The sequence below is a fragment of the Penicillium vulpinum genome (assembly GCF_028829585.1).
Source record: "Penicillium vulpinum strain IBT 29486 chromosome Unknown utg000004l_segment0_segment0, whole genome shotgun sequence".
Taxonomy (NCBI): Eukaryota; Fungi; Ascomycota; class Eurotiomycetes; order Eurotiales; family Aspergillaceae; genus Penicillium; species Penicillium vulpinum.
This window is the reverse complement of record NW_026643244.1, coordinates 6,306,493-6,328,268: the sequence shown is the minus strand read 5'-3', so window position 1 is coordinate 6,328,268 and position 21,776 is coordinate 6,306,493. Positions and strand designations below refer to the sequence as shown.

Sequence of the window (21,776 nt, the reverse complement as noted above, 5' to 3'; positions counted from 1 at the left end):
CTAGAATATCATTTCATAATCAATTCGGACTACTGGGGAAAAACCAAGCCATAAAAGGCAAAAGAGCACAAGTGATAATATCTCTATTCTTAGAGTTGCGAATTGCTCTGGCCGGCTTCACTCAGTCCCATGTCAACCTCAGCGAAGTCCAATCCTAAAGGAGAGACCGTTACCACTTTCATATATTATGGTGTTGTGAAATTAGAGGACATGAATATTATCTGAGACATAATTTACGAATATGATAGGTCAATATTTTCTGCTATTAATCAATCCGGACGTAGGCCAAGGATTCGCGTTGATAATACATTCCTTCTTGGCTGGGCGGAAGGTCTCTCTGACTTAATCTACCTCCCAGTGGTTGGTGTTCGACTGGGGTAGCAATGTCCTCCGCGTTTCCTCGGGGATACCATCTTCGTTGTCCTCTTCATCCTGCACCGTCTGGTGTGAGATACGCTGGTAATCGGTCCTCCTGGCAGATTCTGCGCTCATCCAACTCGTTCGATGACTGGAAAGCCGATAGAAAGCTATCTGCACAGAGTTACAGAATATCAGCATCTACACCACAAACCTCACTCTGGCAGTATGCAGTAAACTCACCTTGGCCGCGAAAACACAAAAGGCCGCCACAAAAATCATCCAAGACGTACGCTGTTGGTACTCTCTCCAAGGGGCAAAGCAACTACTCTGATATCCCAGCTGCGTTTCGCACGCATTATCCCCGTGGTTCCGGTCCTTGAAAGGCCATGCCCTATCGTGAAGACTTCTGAGACCACAGCATCGGAATTCATCTTGAATTGACCGGATAGCCTGCGAATTCTTCGACTTGAAAAACTCCTGCCATTGCTGATCCAGGTTACAAGAGAGAATTCTGTCGGGAAAGAGGTACGCAAGTGCTGCCGTGGCCACGATGGTCGCTATGATTGTTTGAGCCTGATTGAGCATATCAGATATTGTGCTCCATCGACCATTGCGAGCAGTCTCATTGTTCAAACGCGTAGAAAAGACTCGCGGAAATATCAGTGTGAGTACTGTGATTGGAGAAATTACGGTCGCAACGGCTGGAATCCATGTCGGTAAAGGAAGATGCAATGCGGAGGTGCGAGCCCAAGCCATCCTGTTCCGAGAGAAGGCTGTTAGTCACTATGCTCATTGATTGTACGCTAGCTAGAGTTGTGATGAAGGATGCAGTAACTCACGCTCCAAGTACTAAGGAGATGATACCTCCCTAAGATTTGTTAACTGAGGTCATCGCTAGGCTGGAATTTCAATGTCTTACCATAATAAACACGACATGGAGGAGAGCAGCTGCGTCTACCTTGAAGGACGTCATTTTATATGTGGTTAGATGGTTTCAGGCAATGCTTAAGAAAAGGAGGAAGAAGAAGAAGAAGAAGAAGCAGAAGAAGCAGAAGAAGCGGCTCATCAGAAATACGATGAATGCGTGAGGTGCGGGGTGGACAGGGCGTCTGTAGTTGGAGCTGTAAGTATTTCGTACCAGCTTAGGCGCTACAATCCGCGCAGTACTTGAGACTCCACCACTGCCCAGGGATAGATCTGAGAGTTATCGTTTTACAATACAATGCTGGTGTTATTTGATTGAATATACAGAATTATACTACTTTGAACTAGAATCCGCTTCCAAGCACCCTAATTCACAATGGGTAAATCTTTGGAGAGAGTTGATATATCCAGATCACTTCGTTTGCACGATTAACACGACGGCACATACGATCTCACCGCTCTAAGCCTGCTGTGTACATAACAGTGGCGCAATTCTAGATGTCGATCGACCTATGCTGTTAGACACCCCTCTCTTCGTCTACGTCCTAATTTCGAGCGAATCCTATAATTGCCTACTCTTATACTTTCTTCTACCGCCCGTAATCATGGAGAATAATCCGCTTCTGCTAGACTCTGTAAGCTTGGAGTTATAATTGATGTATAAACTGTTCAACAGTAATTGGGAAGGACTGGGGTGTTCAGCTCGGGGGCTCAGCCCCCTTGCGTTTAGAAAATCACTCTTTTTCATTTCTTCTCGCCTTTCAAATCTACTCCGTACGTGTTTCCAATATTTGGTTGCTTAGATTCGTCTCCTATAAAACCCAATTCTCAATCAATAGAGCTAACAGTATCGCCCCCTTGACCATGGCCATTCAAACCTCCTTACCCGAAAGTGTCATCTCTGGCGGCACTAAACTCCTCCGAGCGGGGTTGGAGGGTAGCAAGCTTGCCGTAGCTTATGGAAAGCCAGCCTTCGAAAAATCCGCTCAAGTTACGGCTCAGGTTGATATACATTCTCTTGCACATGCAAATATCTTTGCTACTACATGCTAAAAAGGTGACAGGCAGCAGAATGGGGAATGCAGAACCCTGTTCTAGCCACTTGCGCGGTTGTTGGCGCTACCGGTGCTGTAGTTTTCGCTGCCCCTGGTATTGCGACAGCCCCGGTATTATCAGGCCTGGGTTTCACGACAGGGGGAATACAGGCAGGTACGTGCAACAATCTAGGAATCCAAAAAAAAAAGGTATTTTTTTCCCGCTCAATTAACCATTCCTATTCTTCACGAAATACAGGCTCGGCAGCTGCAGCCGCTCATAGTTGGATCGGAACTATTGCAGCGGGGAGCCCGATAGCCGTAATTCAAAGTGCTGGCGCAGGAGGAGGTGGCCTTGCGATTGTCAACGGAGCTGCACAATTGGGGGGTGCGGTGATGACGGTGGGAAGTGCTAGCGTAGCGTGGGCCAAAGCCAAACTATGAACACACCCGGGTCGTGCACCAAAATGGACTCATTAAGCATCTATAAATGGTCCATATCAGGGCATAACTCCTCTGGGAACATTTTGGGAGGCAGTGTCAGTCCACTAGCTTGCTTCTCAGACACTTTCTAGGAGATGAATGTCCACAGCTGATTTCGTTCTTTCTTTAGTCCATTCCTCCCAGATCCAGGTTGTTGGAAGAGAGGGGATGTAAGTTTAGGCAACATTTCTCCTTGACTTTCCGCATAAATCTGGTGCTTCACTCAAACTGTAGGTGTGAGGATTCAATGGACTTGGACAGAGAGGATGAAGCCGGTGGAAGGACGTTGATCGTCAACTGACTTGTGTTGAGATACATTAAGGCCAGCAGATTTTCTATACAAATTAGCATAAGCCCAAAGTTATCAAGTAAAATAGATCTTACTGATGAAAGAGTCTTTGAGGATGAGGACGCAAACTTCACCCATAGAGGGCCGTATAAGGGAAATCCTCACGATGGGGTTCCCAAGTTAGTACGGTAGAACGTAGCACGCATTCTCCTTCTGCCATTCACTCCTAGCCACTAATATGCATTCCTTCATTATATGCACTGTAAAATCCAGAGCCATTTCAACGCCAGAAGAGAGAACGAAATCCCAGGCGCACTCGATAGTGAGCGCAAAATCCAAGAGGGTGACAAGCCTTCTTTGTCTAGTTTACAGAATGATTTTCACGCCAGTCTGGAGCCACTTAGCTGAGCCAATACTGTGCGAAAGGCATGAGTTCCCCACCATATCAGGTTCTCACATGGCTTCGGTGTTCGCCCAAAGCTCAATGTTTTCGTCGGTCTTTAGGCAAAAAGCGACTAATAAAGGTACAAGCAAGGCGTAGATGGTACCTTTATGATGGTCGGAAGAGCCAATCCGTCTCCGGCGTCGGAATCAAGTAATTGGTGATGTTGAATTCGTTCGCATTGGAGGGATGGCCAACATCATCTACTGTCCCAGTTGGAGGCGCGGGGCCACCGTCCGTCAGTCCATGGATCGACATTGGATTTGGCACAGACTCCGAGATTTCCAAATGAGAGGTAGAAGTAGTCAATTCAGGAGCCCGAGGAGGAGGAACACGGGGAACATTGAAGAACCCAAAAACATCGAGGTACTCGAGTTCGTTGGGGGCGAAGTTGCGGGCGGGCATTGCCGTGAGGGGTAATTGGGGCTGGTGGCTCTCGCCAATACCATTGTCGGCAGGTGATTCACGCGGTTGACGCGAGATCAAAAAGTCCAAGTCGAATGCACAGCGACGCATATCGGCAAGGATCTTGACTGTTGATGGTGTAGATCGTTCGCCGTCTACGGCGATGGATTGCTGATACTCGTTGTACTCATCCAGGACACGTTGAAGGATACTGCTGTATCGCTCAGCGACTTTCCAGTATTTTCCTAACTGGAATAGAGTATCCACAAAAAAGATGATATCGGGGCTGACAGTATGTGCAATGGTTGAGCCGTGAACAAGGAGTAGGCGTGCTGAGACCCAGAGAGTGAAGGCAAAGGGCGGACCCATCTTGTCTAGCATGTTATGCTCTACGACGAACCTCGTTACCGATAGGATGTTTTCGACGGCAAGTAGGCATCGCTGGCTAGCACTGTATGAAGGCGTGAAGATTGGAGATCGGGTTGTCGGGTATGCTGCCGATGAGTGCAGACGAATCACAGCTCTAGAGTAATTGACGCGTTAATTTGGAGCAGAACGATGAAGATGCTGCTCACTCACGTTTGATAGGTTGCATGCAATTGCACCCAATCGCTGTGCGGAGCCCGGCCATGCTTAGACCCACTGAAGAGTCGGGACGAGTTTTCGTAGGCATATTCCGCTGGGAGATTGAACTCCCACGATGTTAGCTCACTATCAAGTTTGCGATAGGTAGCCTGCCATTCCGCAACATCTGACAGAGCACCAATATCCACGGGCCGTTTCAAGAACAGGTGAATCCGCGAGAGGATACCCAAGATTTCAACATAGAGACCAAAAGACCCAACATTCTCGGATTTACTCATATAATCTGCACGGTCGCTGGAGCATTGGAACAACCGCGTCTCAACTGGCTGATTTTTGACAAAATAATCATCCTTGCAAGGGAGTTTGCGGTCGATATCTCTGTCGTCCAAGGCGAAATTGAATGCAGTCGCCAGGGTGGAATATCGGTCCAGCAAGTAAACCATCCAGAACAAACGACGTCTACTCTCATCTTCAATCCAAGAGTCTGGCTCCGAAAGAGTGACAGCTCTCAGAGTATAGATTGAGGGATAGGTAGGGTTGATAAGAGATGACTTGGATTCCACAGCCAACCCGAGCTGAACGACAGATCGAGTAATCAGGGCAAGTAGCTTCCAACCCGGTGGACCATTAGAAGATCCAACCAAATCAAGAGCTAAAATCACGAGTGCCTGAAGCGCCTTGACGGAAGAGTTTTCCAGGCCATACAGGACGACCTTTTGTTTGGATGAGTCATGATAGCGCTTTCTACTCTGGTCACTAAGCCTGCTGTCAGAAGAAAAACGCAGAGTTGTTGCCACAATTGCATATAGCACCATTCGGTCTGCCTCGTCTAGTGGCGATGGACCAAAAAATGTGTCCAGAGTCGTTCGCCGGTGGAGGATCGGGCACCAGGAATTGATATGTTCAAAATAGAGATCTACCAAAGCATAGAGCAAATCATATGGTGGCAGATCCAGATCAGGATCAGCAAGGGATTGCTCTTGGCTTGAGTATATGTTGACAGGAACCTTCAAAGACGATTCGTTCCCTGTGTAATCGTGATGTGCATTTTGGTTATGTGACAACTGGCCAACTGGAGGCATTGACATGTCATGTTGCAGAGAATTATGTGAGATATTCTTCACAGAGCCATTTGATGGACTTTTCGTAGACATCTCCGCACGGCGTGAGGGTAGAGTAACAGCAGATCCGGGGTCGTTGAAGTAAAGAGCCGTACTAGGACTGGGTCCATGGATTGCCGATGGCTCGGAAGGAGAGCTATATGAAAGAGAGCCCCCGTGGGGTAACTCGTGGCCCATTGAAGATTGGCTTTGCAGGATATGCATCTCGATAAGCCGAGCTTGCGATTGGATAATATCTTCCAACCGATCTGACGTACGAGTGAGACATGAGATGACGCGCAGACTGCATAGCAACTTACCAAGCCGTTGTTCTAACTCCTTTCCATAGCCAGCTCTTAGCCCAGGCTTTTTGCGCTCCCTATATTCACATAGCTGGCCATTTCGGTTACACCAGCCACAGCTTGGTTGTATTCGGTCTAGTTGGTCTATGTTAGACACGAAAAATTTGCCTATGATATTTTATCCCATACCGCATTTGACCTTTCGTTGCTTGCATAGTTCACATCTTGGTAGGGTTAGTCGGGGTTACATTTCATACAAACACGGGTAGCCGAGGTATTCAGGTACGCACGAGACAGTGAGGGGGCGTTTTCGCTTCAAGGCTCTTGTGGAGCCATCAAGTCCAGCATGATCGTTATCGGAATCTGAAGAATACTCTGCACTCTGATCTCGATTTGGGTCGTATTGCTGATTGGAGGACTGGGTCTCCTGGGCGGGAAGCGTAGTGTTCGGCATTTTGATTTAGCGAGATAGCAATTCGCCCTATCAGGGACCGAGCATGACGCAAGGCCGTTTCACGATGGATAGGTCGGGAGAGGCTGGTATAGCCGAGTATATTGTTTTTAAATAGAGGGAGCCTTGAAAAGTTCTTCACGGTAGTCAGCATTGAACCCGAGAGAAAGAAAAAGAAGAAACAGAAATGGTCGGGCTCATGGAGCTAAGGCCTCAGGCAGAAACCGGGGCACCCCGCATTTTTCGCTTTAGGGAATCCCCTGATTTTAATTCGATTTGTATTTCGATTTGTATTTCGATTTGTATTTCTTCTATTTCTTTGGTATTTAAATGGGACTCAATATATAGAATATATAATGAATGATTTGATTTAGAATAGAATAACGAAACATTTTATACATTAAAAAAGCGATGCGAAAAGTGTTCAACAGAAATTTGTACTCGCGTTGCAAGGCGTAGTTTTTCCAATACAAGGTCTAATTTCCCATAAGCGTATTCTTTGCTTACAAAGGACTATAAGCTATGGACCCGTGGATGTACATGCATGAGTATTAGGTACTTTTGCCTTGGGACGCTAACTTAACTGGGCACTATATCATAGGAGTGGGAGTCCTGACACCCTCAATATTTACGGGGTACTCCGTATATATGTATCAAGCTTTTCAATCAATTGACGATCGGCAGCTGCTAACTATTTGGAGTTATATATTTATTATGTCATGTCTATATGGATCATTATTTGCTATATATATGTTGATGTGGCTGCCCCAATACCCGCTCTATAGTTGTCGACTGTGAAAATATTCCAAATCTATACATACACAGTGATCGATAGGACATTATATTCCGGAATCTAGATACCCCAAGTAGATAGCGATAGCACAATTTCCCGCAAAGAATAAACTTGCGTAGATATAGTTATTGAGAATAATCCTGATGTTGTGAGAATTGCCCAAATCGTTCTTCAGAGGATCCCCCATATTCAATGCTTCGAAGCTTGAAAACTATAACTCATAATTCGTATAGACTTTCGAGAGCATTTTTATCCGGCCCACTAGCCTGAGATCATAAAAAAAAATACTATGCGTCGCAACAAATTGTCCGAGTTGCCGTTGGAGTTTGTTCGTCTCTCGGGATAGCAATACCCCGAGCTCCTCGGCACATGAAACTTGTTGAAATAGACATGAATCCCCCGCAATTGTTGTATTTCTGCTTTTTTTCTTTCTATATCTTGTCTTTTGGACAATTATTGAGTTCTTTTTCCACTGAGATTTGTTCATTTCATACATCATGGGTTCAACAACGGAATTTCCCCGCATTAAGGCAGTCCGCACCTTCATCATTGACGGTGTTGGCTCCGGCGGTGACTACCACAATGTAAGAGCTCTGAAGTGTCTATTATCTTTATATTCAGTATACTAACTATCTACATAGGTTAAGGGAGGCCACTGGCTGATCGACAGCAACATCTCCACCCCTATGACCAAGTGGGCACAATTCCGTGGCTCGCGAACATCATGGGGCATCAACGTTTTGGGATCATTCTGTGTGGAGATTGAAGCCACTGATGGCACCAAGGGCTTTGCGACTGGTTTCGGAGGCCCCCCAGCATGCTGGCTCACCGAGCAACATTTCAACCGCTTCCTGATCGGCGCTGGTATGTACACGATTTCACATAGCACAATGCACCTTACTGACGAACTATATTTCAACAGACCCCCGCGATACCAACGACCTCTTTGAGAAAATGTACCGCGCCTCGATGTTCTATGGCCGCAAGGGTTTGCCTGTCGCCGTGATCTCGGTCATTGATCTGGCTCTGTGGGATCTGCAGGGCAAGATCCGCAACGAGCCCGTCTACAAGATGATTGGAGGTGCCACTCGAACTCGACTGAACTTCTACTGCACCGGTCCCGAGCCTGGCTCCGCAAAGGCTGCCGGCTTTATCGGTGCCAAGGTTGCCTTGCCCCACGGTCCTGATGAGGGTACCGAAGGTCTTTTGAAGAATGTTGAATACCTGCGCCAGCAGCGCGAGAAAGTCGGCCCTAACTTCCCGCTACGCGTGGACTGCTATATGTCTCTGACTGTCAACTACACAATCCAGCTAGTCAAGCGCTGTGAGGCTGCTGGGCTCGATATTGACTGGTGGGAGGAGTGCCTTTCGCCCGATGACTTCGACGGCCAAGCACTCCTCAAGCGTGCCCACCCCTCTGTCACTTTCACCACCGGCGAGCACGAGTACTCTCGCTACGGCTTCCGCAAGCTGATTGAAGGCCGCAACGTTGACATCCTCCAGCCCGATGTCATGTGGGTTGGTGGTATGACTGAGCTGCTCAAGGTCTCTGCCATGGCTGCTGCTTACGATCTCCCCGTTGTGCCCCACGCCTCCGGTCCCTACTCATATCACTATGTCGTTTCCCAGTCCAACTGTCCCTTCCAGGAGTACCTTGCCAACTCTGCCGATGGCCACACCGTCCAGCCTGTGTTTGGAAACCTCTTCTTGAATGAGCCCATTCCTACCAATGGCTACCTTGACGTCTCTATCTTGGACAAGCCCGGGTTTGGTCTGGAACTCAACCCCGCCGCTCCCCTGATCCCTGCTGCTGCTATCCTCACACCGGCACCTCAGAAGTCCCTACCCGCACCCGACAACAAGGAGGCGGCCAATGGCACTGCATAAATGTTGACGATTCGGTAGAATGCTTTTCTATCTTAGTGTCTTTGATTTTTCTTTTTTCATGTTTATCAGCTATTTACGCACTATACGAGAGTCATGTACATACAAATCGAATTTTAGGATCCTTTAAATTCTATCTTATGCCCCCTTCTCATACCGATTAACAACCCCCACCCCTTCTTTGGTCATGCACAACATGGTGACTAACCCAGCTAAAACACCTCATTTGTCTAACCTCAGGACTCCAGATCCTCGTGTACAAATCGTCATAAGGAAGCTTCCAATTTTATGATCGTATATGGTATATTTTGAGGTGGGGCTCCTATTTCCAAGACAAAGGGGCCAAAGACATATCATTACCTAGAAAAGAAGACGCCCCCAAATTCTCACACAGAAGCCTGCCTTTCACCCTTGTACATGCGTCATATGTAAATTGGTCGTTGATTTTAGAGCAGATCGCTTTCAAGGTTATAGCGCCACCAAACTTTCCCCGAACTTTGTATTTATTAAGAAGATCTGGTTTATCTCAACCCCAACTCGTTTTCCCCCACTCTCATGACCCCCTTTGACCTTCTAAACCACCTGATTCTGAGTCAATCCCCATGGTAATGAAATGGAACCACTCACACCAACCAAACAACCTATTGCCATCCGTCCAGAGCATGTTGCTTCATCGACCACAAAAATCAAGGTGAAGCAACATAGCGCAAGCTGGTCCAGCGGTAACTTCACAGTTTCAAGCACTCCAACTGCCGAAGAACCTCTTTTAAAGAAGCTCTTTACCGTTGAGGGGGAAATTGCCTCATGGTCTCAACGACGACATTTTCGCGACGCCTCAGGCCTTCCCCTTTTCGAGATATCTCGGAAAAAGGCCGGGGTAACATGGTATCTTCATCTCCCTGGCGAGAGTAGCAGCAAAGGAGAAAATTCCGAGCCTATTGCTACAATTGTACCGAAATGGAGCGCTCTCAAAGACAAGTTTGACGTGCATCTTCGTAATGCTGCCGCCAATGGAGAAGAGACAATACTGGAGGTCCGCGGACAGAATGTCTGGAAGTCCAAGACAAACGTGTATCATCGTGGTAAATTGGTGATGATAGTAAAACTGACGGATGTGGCTGCGGTCTACCTACCCGGAAAACGACCGTCATGGGAAGTAGTGGTGGCTGAAGGGATGGACCTTTCGCTGGTAAGATGATCTAGTTTCTACCCAGAGGACCTACAGAGTTGATGGGGTTTCTAACAATCGGTAGGCTTCGATTATTGCTGTTCTTCTAGCTGCGATGTTATACCAGAGCAGTGAGGCACGATCGGATACCCTTACGAACACGAGTTACTGATTCTCCAAATAGGCGGCAAAGGGAAGGCGCCGGTGAGCAATGATGGTCCCGCTGAAGGAAATAGTGGGTAAATTTGAGTATGAAGAGATAGATGGAAGTGAATATAGGCCGAAAGTATAAAGCTTACATATGTGGTAGTCGCTGTCATCTAGCAAACATAGCTTTATATTGGCTATGGGATGAGAATCAATAATAGCATCGAGACACACTCCATGTTGGAACGTACCAAATGAAAATCAGTGCCATGGTGCATCCTACTTAGGGGTAACAGCAGTAGGGGCAAAATAATATTATATTGTTGTCCTGCAAAGACCCTCACACAAGTTAGGGTTAGAATATAATAACCGGAAATATCAAAAGCCGCGATTTAACCGGGCAGATGCACTTTGAGAACTAAAAGTCAGGGCAGCTCCTCTCCCGGCCCCGCCGGAGTTGCTCCAGGGATTCCCCACACACTCGGGGTAACATCACCACGAAACACCGAGCTCGAGAAATTCATCCACCCAGGTGAGAATTATGAGAGTTGCGAAGGACACCTCTCCATTACAAACATCCCTAATGGCTTTCCCACAGTTACTAGTTGGCAAAGTTGCCGCCATCACCGGTGGCCTCACAGGCATTGGACGGGTAGGATTTCCCATCTCCGAATTTAAATGGAATCAGAAACACAAAAAAGAACAGCGCACTAACTATATACAGGCAATTGCCCTTGATTATATCCGTCACGGAGCCAAAGTCTCCATCAGCCATCTCGGCGGCGCAAAAGAAGACGCGCTCCTGGAAGCACTGCGCAAAGACGTAAACGAGATCGAAGCCGAAGCAGCCAAGAGCCGATTCCTCACGGTATCCGGCGACATTTCGCAGCCAGAGACAGGCCAGGACTTCGTCGCAAAGACCGTCGAGGCATTTGGTCGACTAGATGTATTCGTTAGCAACGCAGGCGTATGCCAGTTCGCCGAATTCTTAGAGTGAGCCATATCCCACCCCCGCCCATGTACCATTCCACCCCTCTTCTCCTCTCTAACAACCCCGCCAGACTCGAGCCCTCGCTTCTAAACCACACAATCTCAACAAACCTCTCAGGCGCATTCTACGCCACCCAAGCCGCAGCCCGCCAAATGGCACTGACCCAGTCACCACCGGGCGGCTCCATTATCGGCGTGAGCTCCATCTCCGCTCTGGTCGGCGGTGCCCAGCAGACACATTACACACCCACCAAGGCCGGCGTATTGAGTCTTATGCAGTCTTGTGCGTGCGCACTCGGTAAGTATGGTATTCGCTGTAATGCGCTGCTGCCAGGGACTATCCGGACACAGCTTAATGAGGAGGATATGAAGGATCCTGTTAAGCGGGCTTATATGGAGGGTCGGATTCCGCTAGGCAGACTGGGTCAACCGCGGGATTTAGCCGGGCCGGCTGTTTTCCTGGCTTGTGAGGAACTGAGTGGTTATGTGACTGGTGCGCAGCTACTGGTTGATGGTGGGCTGTTCGTTAACCTGCAATAAGGGTATATATATTTACGTAGCTGTTCCTTTTTTTTTTTTTTTTTTTTGGAAATATTCATGAATATACGTGATTCAAGCTCAAGTAACTTTGTACTTCTATGCTTCATCCATCGTAATTGAATTTCTAGATCTCTATACCATAAGCACGCAAAGCAACGGATCCCCATACACCTATCTTTTCTTCCTCGGACAGTCCTCTCCGTTCCAAAACCCCCTCCACCACACGTCTCCATCTACCCCAAGAGACATCATTCCCACCACCGCCAACATTGCAGACCGGCCAGTCCGATCCAAACATAACACGATCCACCCCGAAAGCGTCAAAAATAATATCAGTCCATGGCTGTACACGCTCAACAATTGCCCCAAAATCCGGCTCTGACTCTGCCTCTAGTGGTAGAAGCTCCGAGAATGCCCCAGAAAGCTTCATATAAGTCTTAGAATTCACCTTCGCCATCTTAGTCACAAGATCCTTCCATTCAAGGAACTCCGGATGAGAGCGAATATCATCCGACAGACGAAGATTCGGCTTGCACAAATGATCTATAACAAGTCAGTAAGAGAACCCAGCAACAACCAAAGAACAGAAAAATACATACTAATGACAATGGTAACTGCCTCATCCCCCTCCAACCCCGCATAAACCAACCCCATCATCTCAACCGCCTCCCTCAACTGCCCCAACCCACCAGACCTAGCATCAACCCCAAGATCAAAAACCAACCCCTCCCTCCCCAACCACCTCAACCCACCAACAAACCCACCCCCAAGCATCGTCCCCTCAGCCTTATCCTGCACCAAATACCTAACCCCCCTAACCTTCCCCCAAACACGCTCCCCCGTCCGACCGCGAACCTGCTGCATATACGCGCTCAGCACATCCGGACCACCGGGAACAGGCGCCCACGGCACAATGCCCAGACAGAGGTTCTTGTCATCTGGGACGTGGCCTTCGCCCGGGACGGGTGTGCCGAGAGCAATGCGTGTTAGGAGGGAGACTTCGTCTAAGGCGTGGTTCCAGCCGTGGTTGGGTGGGGTTGAGTCGGTGATTGAGGAGAGACGGTCTGTTTCTAGGAAGATGAAGCCGCGGACGAGAGGGGTGGCGTTGGCTTTTGCTGTTGCGTGCCGGTATTCGTCTACGCTGTGTTGCGCGCCTAGTGGGTTGTTGGCGCTGTGCCAGGAGAGGGTTTTTAGGTGCGTTTCTGGGAAGAGGTGGATGTGGGAATCCACGATTGGGATTTGGGTTGCTGTCATTGCTTGATTTCCCAAGTTGGTGGTGTATTTGAGGTGTTGGGTTGGGTTGGCTTGTGTGGGGTTTAGTTGAGTAGATTGGAAAATATGGGGATGCGGGGTTGGTACAAAATACTCGGTGGCTCTGGTTTGGAGATTTTCATAAAATAAAGTGATCTTTTCGGGAGAATGTTGAGATCTTTAGGCTAATTGGAGCTAGGACTCGTCGGTGGCTTTTTTCCCGAATCCAGAGCTCGGTGGAGACTGTGAGTTCAGGCATAAAAATGATCAAAACAGTTAGCTTGATTCCGCAAATTCTACGGAATTACACCATCAGTGAGGAATGATATATATAGGACAGAAAGAAATTCATATGCACGAGAAAGGATCAGGAGTATACATACACCAAGTGGATAACACCACGAGGGCGACAAAAGGGAATGCATCAGGGAACATAAGGGGAAAGACATAGTAGCAGGAAAAAAGGCAAGGTAAAAGGGATGTGAACAACCCCAACTGCAGTAACACAGCAGAAGGGACAGGGTATGTATGCATGCATGCCTAAGAGGCATGTAGTAAAAGTTGAAGTTCAAAAGGAGAAACAAAAGACAAGAAAAAGTAAAGGTGAACTTCGAAATCGCAACTTGCCAGGTCGTCTTCGCATGACCAGGGAGCAAGGAATATGTGAGTGGAATATAAAACAATAATGCATATTTTTCTCCCAGCACGCCAATACACTGCTCCCGGTTCGATCTATACAAGATTTCCTCTGCATCCACGAATCCTCAAAGCTAGTCATCCATAGGCTTGTCCTCCAGAGTGACTCTGTTGGGTTCGCTTTCAGCAATGCTGCTTCGGTTGCTGTTTGTACCACTGCCCCCGACAGCCGAGCCAGTGGGGAAGCTAGACAAGCTACCAAGGCCTGGCTTGCGGCTGTATCGACCGCCAGAAGAGCGGGACATAGAACTGCGCTTGTCAAACTCTGCGGACGCTGTAGCCGGAGTAGGAGTAGGAGTAGGAGAGTCATCGGAGGCTGTTTCCGGAAGAGAAACAGGAGGAGGGCTGGGGGAGCTCGAGTCGCTGCTGGTGCTGGGAGCAACCTCGGCAGGAGAGTCGGTATACGTGCCGTTGGTAACAGGCTCGGCAACTTGGGTGTTCACGGTAGGAACCTCCTCAGATCCGGGCTGGGGAGTCTTGGTGGCAGGTACATCTAGACTAGTACCGCGGGTAGATCTGCGATCTGAAGGGCTGCTGACGTTGATCGGGAACCGGCCTATCTCCGAAGCACCACTCGAGCGGTCACGTCGATGCCGTTGGCGATTGGCGGGACTGGTTGCTCGGCTGCGGTTGACAATGGCTCGCTGGCGGGCCTCCATCGCCGCACGACGGTTACTCTCATCTGTGCTGATGGCGCGTGGACGGTTAGAGCTGGAGCCGGTAATTCCGAGCGCACTCGATTGGCGCTTCAGCTCGCCAAAGATAGAGTCCTTGTGGGCAAACAGGTCGCGGATCAGGCGATAGCTGTGGCGCTCGTTCATCGTCAGACTGCTCTCTATGCGAGGGCGGAGGATACAAGGGGAAAAGGCCTGTGCCAACAAAGTGATGTAGTCTTCGTCAGCCGAGGTCAAATCAATCAGGCGCGTGAAGTGAGTCATAATAGCATCAAGCGTAGCGATATTGACGAGGCGGAGCTGTCCAAGGGTGCTTTGCAGAACCTTGATCCGTCCTTCTTCCGTAGTCTCATGAGCAGTGGTGGAATAAATCGTCTTCACGATCTCATAAACTTGTGAAGAAACCAATGAGTCTGTCTGGGAATTAGCATGAAACTATATTAAAGCCATCAAGAGAGCGACGAACCTGGCAATTCAAGAAGGTACAATCTTAGAACGCTTGCAATAACTGGGATTTCGAACTGAGGCAACACCTCGGCATAATCGGCCTTGCTGTTGTTCAAAGCTTGGCGAAGCTTATGCGTCGTGCTTAGATCAACTCCAGTCAACCAGATCATTCGCCGTGCCTCATCACCTTCAAGTTCAGGGTAGCCTGTAGAATTTGTGAGCGTGAATTCATAATTCTGTACACATTCCATAGATTTCTTACGGTTATCCAGGTAGGTCAGAATGGTGGTGATTAGGACTGGAACACGTTTGCGGTCCGCACGTGCTCTAGCTTCAAGGTCGACACCAAAGTTTTGTTCTGGTGAAAAATTAAAATTAGCAAAGTTTCATCTGTAGACCATGATCATGGCTGTACCTTCAACGGAACCATAGTAGTTCTCGTATGCTTGGATCTTAGGTACGAATCCACCAGTGCGGTAGTTCTCCAGCAGATATCTCAAGTCTCCAAGGGGCTGGATTGTTTCCTGGTATAGCATCATATGATCCACTGTGCTCTGCAGGTTTGGAATGACATTGCTGATGGCGCCTGAGAAATCAAGGACCACGGCTTTGATCGCCTTGAGGCGGTCCAGCTCGCACTGTTCCATGTATTTGAGTTGGCCAATGACTTCTTCCTCCAGCCGGCAGCGGATCTGATCAAGCCTACGAACAGCAACCTTGTACCGTTCATCGGCTTCCAAAGCCTCCCTGCGGAGCTTCTCCGAAGGTGTCTCGTTCGGGTAAGGGTTATTGAGGGGGTTCCAGCCAGCCAGAATCTCAGAGACAGATTGAATGGGCGAGTCGCTGCCGTTACCGTCCTCACTTGATGCTACTGAGGTGACACGCATGAGGGGCTTCTTTTTTTCTGGAATACCGGTGAGCTGGAAAACTTTAGGACGCCATTGATAGTTCATCTTGGAGCTATTGGCAAAGACATTGCCCATATTTCCAACCAAGCGAAGAAGACCATTGTCTACCATATCCTGACCAATAATCTCCACTTGAGCGAGATTCTCGGCCTCCATGTAGGTTTGGATATATTGCGAAATATCCGCGCCGGTGGATACATTCAAATAGGTGCCGATAATGGGAACCTTCGCCTCGCCAAGCTTGATGTTATCGAGCATATGGGAGAGGAGTTTTTTCAAGTGGTCCGGCGGGAAAACTCGCTCACCCAGCTCGATGGGGTCTTCCTCGGGCTCTTCCTCGGTGGGGAGAACAATTTTGGGGGTGGCTTTGATCTTCGGGCTCGACTCAGGGTCTTGGAAAGCAAGCTTGTTCTCTTCTTCCAGGTCCTCGACGACACGACACTTGTTGAAGTAAGTACTGCGCAACTTCCTTACCAACTCCGCCTGCTTGGTGTGTTCCTTGATACGGGATTGGAGGAGGTCATGCGAATACTGAACACGCATGTCGTGCTGCTCGCCCCAACGCCGGAAGGGCGATACGACCAATTCACGGATATTGTTGGCGATCTTCTGGTGGTTCTTGGAGGCCTCGACCATCTCAGTGCGGATTCCTTCGTATGCCTGTGACGGGTTTCGCAGGACGTCAGTCTTTCTTCGCTCTAGTCCATTCAATGCATCTACGACAAACCTTTCTGACACTGGCGCCGTCATCCTTGCCGAATCCCACAGCAGTCATCCTATCCACGCTCGGAGCAATGTCTCCCATGCGGAGTCCATACTGCTCTTCTGCATCTGCACGCATGGATGCAATGGCCAAGATTTGCTTGTTCTCCACAACTCCCTGCTGCAACTTCCCGTATAGCACCCCCCAAACCCGAAGCATAGTCGGGGGTCCAGAAAGAGTCTGCGAAACCGGGCATTATAGCGGCTAAAGGGCTGAATTCAGGCCGTCAAACAGAAAAACGTTATAATCGGCGTAAAAAAAAAGAACGTGATCCGGCAGCTGACACCGGTGAGTTCGTATGTTCGGAGGGAAACGGGAATCGTAGAAGGGCGGAGAAAGCGCGAGTCTGAGAGTCAATCGGAAGAAATTGAAGTTGAGCGGCTATTGAGGCTCTAGGTTTGCGGTATGATCAAGGACACCGAGGGCAGACCGGCTGGCTTGGTTCACAATTCAATATTCAGTCCTGACGCTAGATGGTACTGCGCATAAACCGAGACGCCAATGACGAAGCAGAGAAGATCACTTTGGAATGCGAGAGAAGATAGTGCGCAGGGTGTTAAGCGCCGGGTCGCGGAGGAATTCGAAGCTAAAATGAGTGAAAGCCAGATCGAGCGAATTGCGATGCAAGTCGGGCAGGAAGCAACAAAAACCAAGAAAGACAGAAATGGGGAAAGATGGAGATGGAGATAGAGATAGAGATGGGGTTGAATTTCCAGATCGTAGGGCGTCATGTGGCTCGTAATATTACGGGGATTTGTGTACATCTCAGACCAATCCATGGGATACCGCCTACCAAGAGTCCTTTGGCTTTACAGCCTGGCTGTTGTCCCCACCGTCTTGGAATCCACTTGGGCTATTTTTGGGGCTGAAAATTACATCGAAGTGGTAATTGGTTGCAAATCTTTAAATTGGATGTTTTTTTCACTTCCTGAAGAAGAAAAAAAAAAGGGGGGGGGGATGTGTCTCTTTTTTTTGTTTACAATTGTATTGAAATTGTGTGTGGCTGTGAATCTTGTGCAAGAATTGATGTACATACAATCAAATTATATTCCAAAAATATACAAAGTAGTGCAATAGTACAGTATATGTGGCACCTTTAAGCCGTTGGCCATGACTTCCTAGGTCAAACGCTCCCCCCACACAGGTATGCCAAGGCTGGAGACTCAAGACGATGATCAGCCTTAATATACATTACAAAGTAGTTTAGGTTGTTAGGAGGCTAACTATGTGCATTAAAATGTATTAACGTTTCGTGTGATTTTCATAGAAAAATTATGGTATCGTGATTAGTCTATGTAAGATGGCCTCGGAAGACCAAGATGTAGTACATAGGGGGAGATGCGAAGGCAAAAAAAACAAGAGACATAAATCATCCGCTTAACAGAAGAACTTGTAAGCCTTCTTCCATTTGGGCCATTGTTTTTGCTCGGCCATCTCCTGCTCAATCAAATGCTGGATATCAAGGTCGCGACGACCGGTGACCAAATCCACCTCGGAGGTGCGAACAAACTTGGTCTTGTACATGATCTTATAAACGATGTAGCAAACCAAAACAACGGGGGCGGCCAAGTAGACAGAGAAGAAGCTGTTTGCAATCTCTCCGGGGGACATCTCTCCATAACCAATGGGGGCGAAGCCAACCCAGAACTGGGCAATCAGCACGAGACAGTTGAAAATGAGACCGATCCACGAGCCAATAACTCCGGGTTGAGAACGGAAAGCCAGCTCGTCCAGGGTGTGGCCCTGTTGCTTCCACGCGCGACGGAAGAGGATATGGGCACCACAAACGGAACCCCAAGTGAAAATAGATGACAGACCCGAGATGGCCATCATCCAGTTGAAGGCATCGGTCTGCTTATTCGAGGCGGCGAGGTAGGAAAGCAGACCCAGGACAGATGCAAGGATAATAGCGGGTAGAGGACGACCCTTGCGATCGATGTATGCAAGGAACTTGGGAGCCTGACCCTGCTCGGCAAGGGCAGCAAGTGTACGCGAGGATCCGTAGACGGAGGAGTTACCGACAGACAAGACCGCAATCATGATAACGACGTTCATGATCGAAGGCAGAGCTTTGATTCCTGCGTTCTCAATGGCAATGACGAAAGGAGAGGCCTTGGCATCGGCGGAGGAGGAACCGCTCAAAAGTTTCGGGTCATCATATCTCACCAACATGCCGACAACGGTAAGGGAAACCACATAGAAGAGCGCAATACGCCAGAAGACCTGCTTAACAGCGGTGGGAAGGGACTTGCGAGGGTTGGTGGTTTCGGCGGCGGCAAGACCAACAAGTTCGGTTCCGGCGAAGGCAAAGGCAGCATTGACAAAGACACTGCAGAGACCCTTGAAGCCGTTATGGAAAGCACCTGGGTCGTACCAGTACTTAGCGCCGATATATCCACCTTCGGGGCCACCACCGCAGTTAAGGACGATTCCAAGAATGCTGGTAGTCAAGTCAGACAGATGTTCAAGTTTCCAGCAAGATAGTAGGGCAACTTACATGAAACCAATAACGGCAATGACCTTGATGATGGAGAAGACAAATTCGGCTTCACCATATCCTCGGACACCGAACATGTTAATTGAGACAATTACAACCCAGAAGATCGTTACCCAGGCGGCATTTGAAACATCTGAGTTCCAATAGTCGACTGTGATAGACGCAGCGACAATCTCCAAGGGTAGAACAATGAGCCATTGAAGGGCGTAATTCCAACCCATGGCAAAACCCCAGGCAGGATCGATGAAACGAGTTGAGTAATGGGCGAAAGAACCGGCAACGGGGAAAAGAACTGCCATTTCACCCAAGGCGTGAACTGTACAGTAAAGCATGCATCCAATCAAAATGTAGGCAATCAGCACTGAGGCTGGACCACCGACGGATAAAACCTTTCCAGAACCAACGAAGAGACCGGTACCTAGACAGTAAAATGAAATTAGCGAGGTTGAATGAGACGAGAGAAAGAATGGAGAACATACCAATAGAACCACCAATAGCAATCATCTGCAGATGGCGACCCTTCAAGCGACGCTGCAGCGGGGAGTTCGCAGTGTTGTGGGCGGCAGTCTCGATATCGAAGCCATTGCCATCAGATCCAGCATGGCCACTGACGGTAAAGTTGGGGTCTCTCTTGAAACTGTCCAGGATCCGTTGGCCTATGCCTCCGCGTGTTGCAGATGAGTCGCCATAGGCTGGGGGAGTGTCGACGCCAGCCTGTACGGTGGTCGCCTCGAACTTTTTCTCCTCCATGGTATGAGTAGATTTCTCTTCAAGAAAGGGTGGAATTAGAAAGAATAAACAAAAGTATCTCTCTGGTAGACCCAAGGATTCCGGAGAATTTGAGGTCTATAAACCAGCAATAAGGTGAAACAAGTAAGAGATTGACGGTATGGGAGGGGGAGCGAGGGTATAAATACAACCAGGCCAATTTTAGATAATCGCAGCAATTCTTTTTACGTTCCATATAATCAAATTAAATTAAAAAAAAAAGAACCTAAATCTACTCTTATGCGCTTAGACCAACTATCATTTCGCACTACTAACCATTTCAGACTTCCAATCTTCTGATATTCTTGGCATAGTCTGGGTAACGCCTGAATTATCTTTTATTTTTTATGATATACAAAATATATGGGAGTACGGAGTACCCTATACACAAATGAGATTCGAGGCTATAAGCTACATATGCATATAAGCGCGGAAGAGAGCTGAAGAGAGCTGCAAACAGTCAAAATTCTTAGGGTCCGGAAGATAAGCTGGGAACTTGGGAACTTGCAACTTGGAACACCACTTCATGTTTCACCTGTCTTATTGTTTAGACTGAAAAAAAGACAAGATAATAATCCAGGATGTGGAACCCCTGTCTGATCCACGCCACTTATCTCGTGATTTCAGCCTGTCAGAATGGGACGATCTCGCCCCCAAAGTCATGGATGTTCTATTAACTTCCCTCTAGCTTGATTATATCCACGACCCTGACTCGTATTGCAGAGTCATGCTGACATGTCCAAGGCTGAATTACTTTATCTATGGCTATATATCCCTCTCCGCCAAGGTAGACTTCAAGAACAAGCCAAGCTTTGGGAGCCCAAAGACGGCAACTCCCCAGATCCACTAAACTCCATCTGTCCGTCTCTCCGCACTGTACCCGTGCGCGATAGTCGATCATTGCCCAATCAAACGGGTTGGAGATAAGAGTATCTCTTTCCCTACACCTTTTTTCTTACTGTTTTTTCTCATCTCACTCTAGAAATACTTTATGCTATTCTAATTTTAAAATGGTGGATGCTAAAATCAATGTACAATTCACCAGGTAGAAGGAGACCCTGGTTTTTCTCATCCCTTACCTATGGGAAGGCTTTCCGACGGACCCCGTTCCTGTGGCATACGCTATGGGCCGCAAGGATATGCGTGCAATGCCATATGGCTGGAGAAATTTGCTCCACTGAGCCTAGTTGGCCTTTCACAGTTTGGTTTCCCTTGGCTGTCACCTTGGTATACTATGTAGTCTCTTGGCCTGATTGTGTGGTAATAACTGATTGTGGACATTTCAATAGCCGCGGTTGAGTTCGCTACCTGGCATGGGATCTGGCGGTCCGCGGTGATAAGGGATGGCGCCATGAAACCCTGTTCTTTGGCGTTTTGGGGCGAGGGATATCTACCTGCATAGCTTGTGGTCCTGCCACTAATATGCATGGAAGCACGGGAGAAGCATACCAGAAAGCCCAGAGGGGGTGTGCTGGGGAGATGCTATCATGTGGTGTTTATTAGAAACTCGCGTAATGATTGGCCTGCCACCGGCGCATTATAGCAAGATTCTCGTATTTTTTTGTCTGGGCAGTGTGCAGAACGCATTGATCCGGAAGCTCTGGTAGGTCCGAGATTATGTGCTCTCGAATCCTGATCCTGGAGTCCGTGAATAGACTTTCGTGGACCAGTAGCAGTAGCTCGATTCGGGCATCCCCGTCAAAAACATTAATCACATTCGGTGGCCAAATGTCAAGATCTCACGGTGTTCATAATCGCGTGACCTATAACTCAAGTGAGAGAGCTTCTTTGTGGCCATCTCGGAATGTGAAAACGGGGCGACTCTTATCTTACATGTCTGCATTGGTCAGAAGTCCCTATCACCAGTTTCTTAGA

General features: G+C 48.3%; 9 protein-coding genes across 9 annotated transcripts; 4 read left to right on the top strand and 5 right to left on the bottom strand.

The window, feature by feature from the left end:
- Positions 1–342: 342 nt before the first annotated feature.
- On the bottom strand, positions 343–1,333 carry N7479_010899 (uncharacterized protein; the record flags this gene model as incomplete). Its single annotated transcript, XM_057258590.1, has 4 exons — positions 343–531; positions 601–1,117; positions 1,200–1,228; positions 1,280–1,333. The coding sequence occupies 4 exons, from the start codon at positions 1,331–1,333 to the stop codon at positions 343–345; spliced, it is 789 nt and encodes a 262-aa protein (XP_057106048.1).
- Positions 1,334–2,148: 815 nt separating this feature from the next.
- N7479_010898 (uncharacterized protein) lies at positions 2,149–2,762 on the top strand (the record flags this gene model as incomplete). The annotated part of the gene is made up of 3 exons (XM_057258589.1): positions 2,149–2,286; positions 2,349–2,493; positions 2,578–2,762. 3 exons carry the CDS (start codon positions 2,149–2,151, stop codon positions 2,760–2,762), a joined length of 468 nt encoding a protein of 155 aa, XP_057106047.1.
- Positions 2,763–3,640: 878 nt separating this feature from the next.
- On the bottom strand, positions 3,641–6,378 carry N7479_010897 (putative C6 transcription factor; the record flags this gene model as incomplete). The annotated part of the gene is made up of 4 exons (XM_057258588.1): positions 3,641–4,460; positions 4,517–5,891; positions 5,943–6,068; positions 6,186–6,378. 4 exons carry the CDS (start codon positions 6,376–6,378, stop codon positions 3,641–3,643), a joined length of 2,514 nt encoding a protein of 837 aa, XP_057106046.1.
- Positions 6,379–7,665: 1,287 nt separating this feature from the next.
- On the top strand, positions 7,666–9,055 carry N7479_010896 (L-rhamnonate dehydratase; the record flags this gene model as incomplete). The annotated part of the gene is made up of 3 exons (XM_057258587.1): positions 7,666–7,752; positions 7,810–8,032; positions 8,091–9,055. The coding sequence occupies 3 exons, from the start codon at positions 7,666–7,668 to the stop codon at positions 9,053–9,055; spliced, it is 1,275 nt and encodes a 424-aa protein (XP_057106045.1).
- Positions 9,056–9,665: 610 nt separating this feature from the next.
- Positions 9,666–10,392, top strand: N7479_010895 (uncharacterized protein; the record flags this gene model as incomplete). Its single annotated transcript, XM_057258586.1, has 2 exons — positions 9,666–10,241; positions 10,306–10,392. 2 exons carry the CDS (start codon positions 9,666–9,668, stop codon positions 10,390–10,392), a joined length of 663 nt encoding a protein of 220 aa, XP_057106044.1.
- A 516-nt stretch (positions 10,393–10,908) lies between these two features.
- Positions 10,909–11,897, top strand: N7479_010894 (SDR family NAD(P)-dependent oxidoreductase; the record flags this gene model as incomplete). Its single annotated transcript, XM_057258585.1, has 3 exons — positions 10,909–11,019; positions 11,092–11,360; positions 11,429–11,897. The coding sequence occupies 3 exons, from the start codon at positions 10,909–10,911 to the stop codon at positions 11,895–11,897; spliced, it is 849 nt and encodes a 282-aa protein (XP_057106043.1).
- Positions 11,898–12,021: 124 nt separating this feature from the next.
- Positions 12,022–13,151, bottom strand: N7479_010893 (uncharacterized protein; the record flags this gene model as incomplete). The annotated part of the gene is made up of 2 exons (XM_057258584.1): positions 12,022–12,440; positions 12,497–13,151. 2 exons carry the CDS (start codon positions 13,149–13,151, stop codon positions 12,022–12,024), a joined length of 1,074 nt encoding a protein of 357 aa, XP_057106042.1.
- Positions 13,152–13,918: 767 nt separating this feature from the next.
- N7479_010892 (GTPase-activating protein RGD2) lies at positions 13,919–16,795 on the bottom strand (the record flags this gene model as incomplete). Its single annotated transcript, XM_057258583.1, has 5 exons — positions 13,919–14,931; positions 14,985–15,170; positions 15,228–15,323; positions 15,381–16,533; positions 16,601–16,795. 5 exons carry the CDS (start codon positions 16,793–16,795, stop codon positions 13,919–13,921), a joined length of 2,643 nt encoding a protein of 880 aa, XP_057106041.1.
- Positions 16,796–18,013: 1,218 nt separating this feature from the next.
- Positions 18,014–19,883, bottom strand: N7479_010891 (amino acid permease GAP1; the record flags this gene model as incomplete). Its single annotated transcript, XM_057258582.1, has 3 exons — positions 18,014–19,076; positions 19,134–19,551; positions 19,613–19,883. The coding sequence occupies 3 exons, from the start codon at positions 19,881–19,883 to the stop codon at positions 18,014–18,016; spliced, it is 1,752 nt and encodes a 583-aa protein (XP_057106040.1).
- Between the last annotated feature and the right edge of the window lie 1,893 nt (positions 19,884–21,776).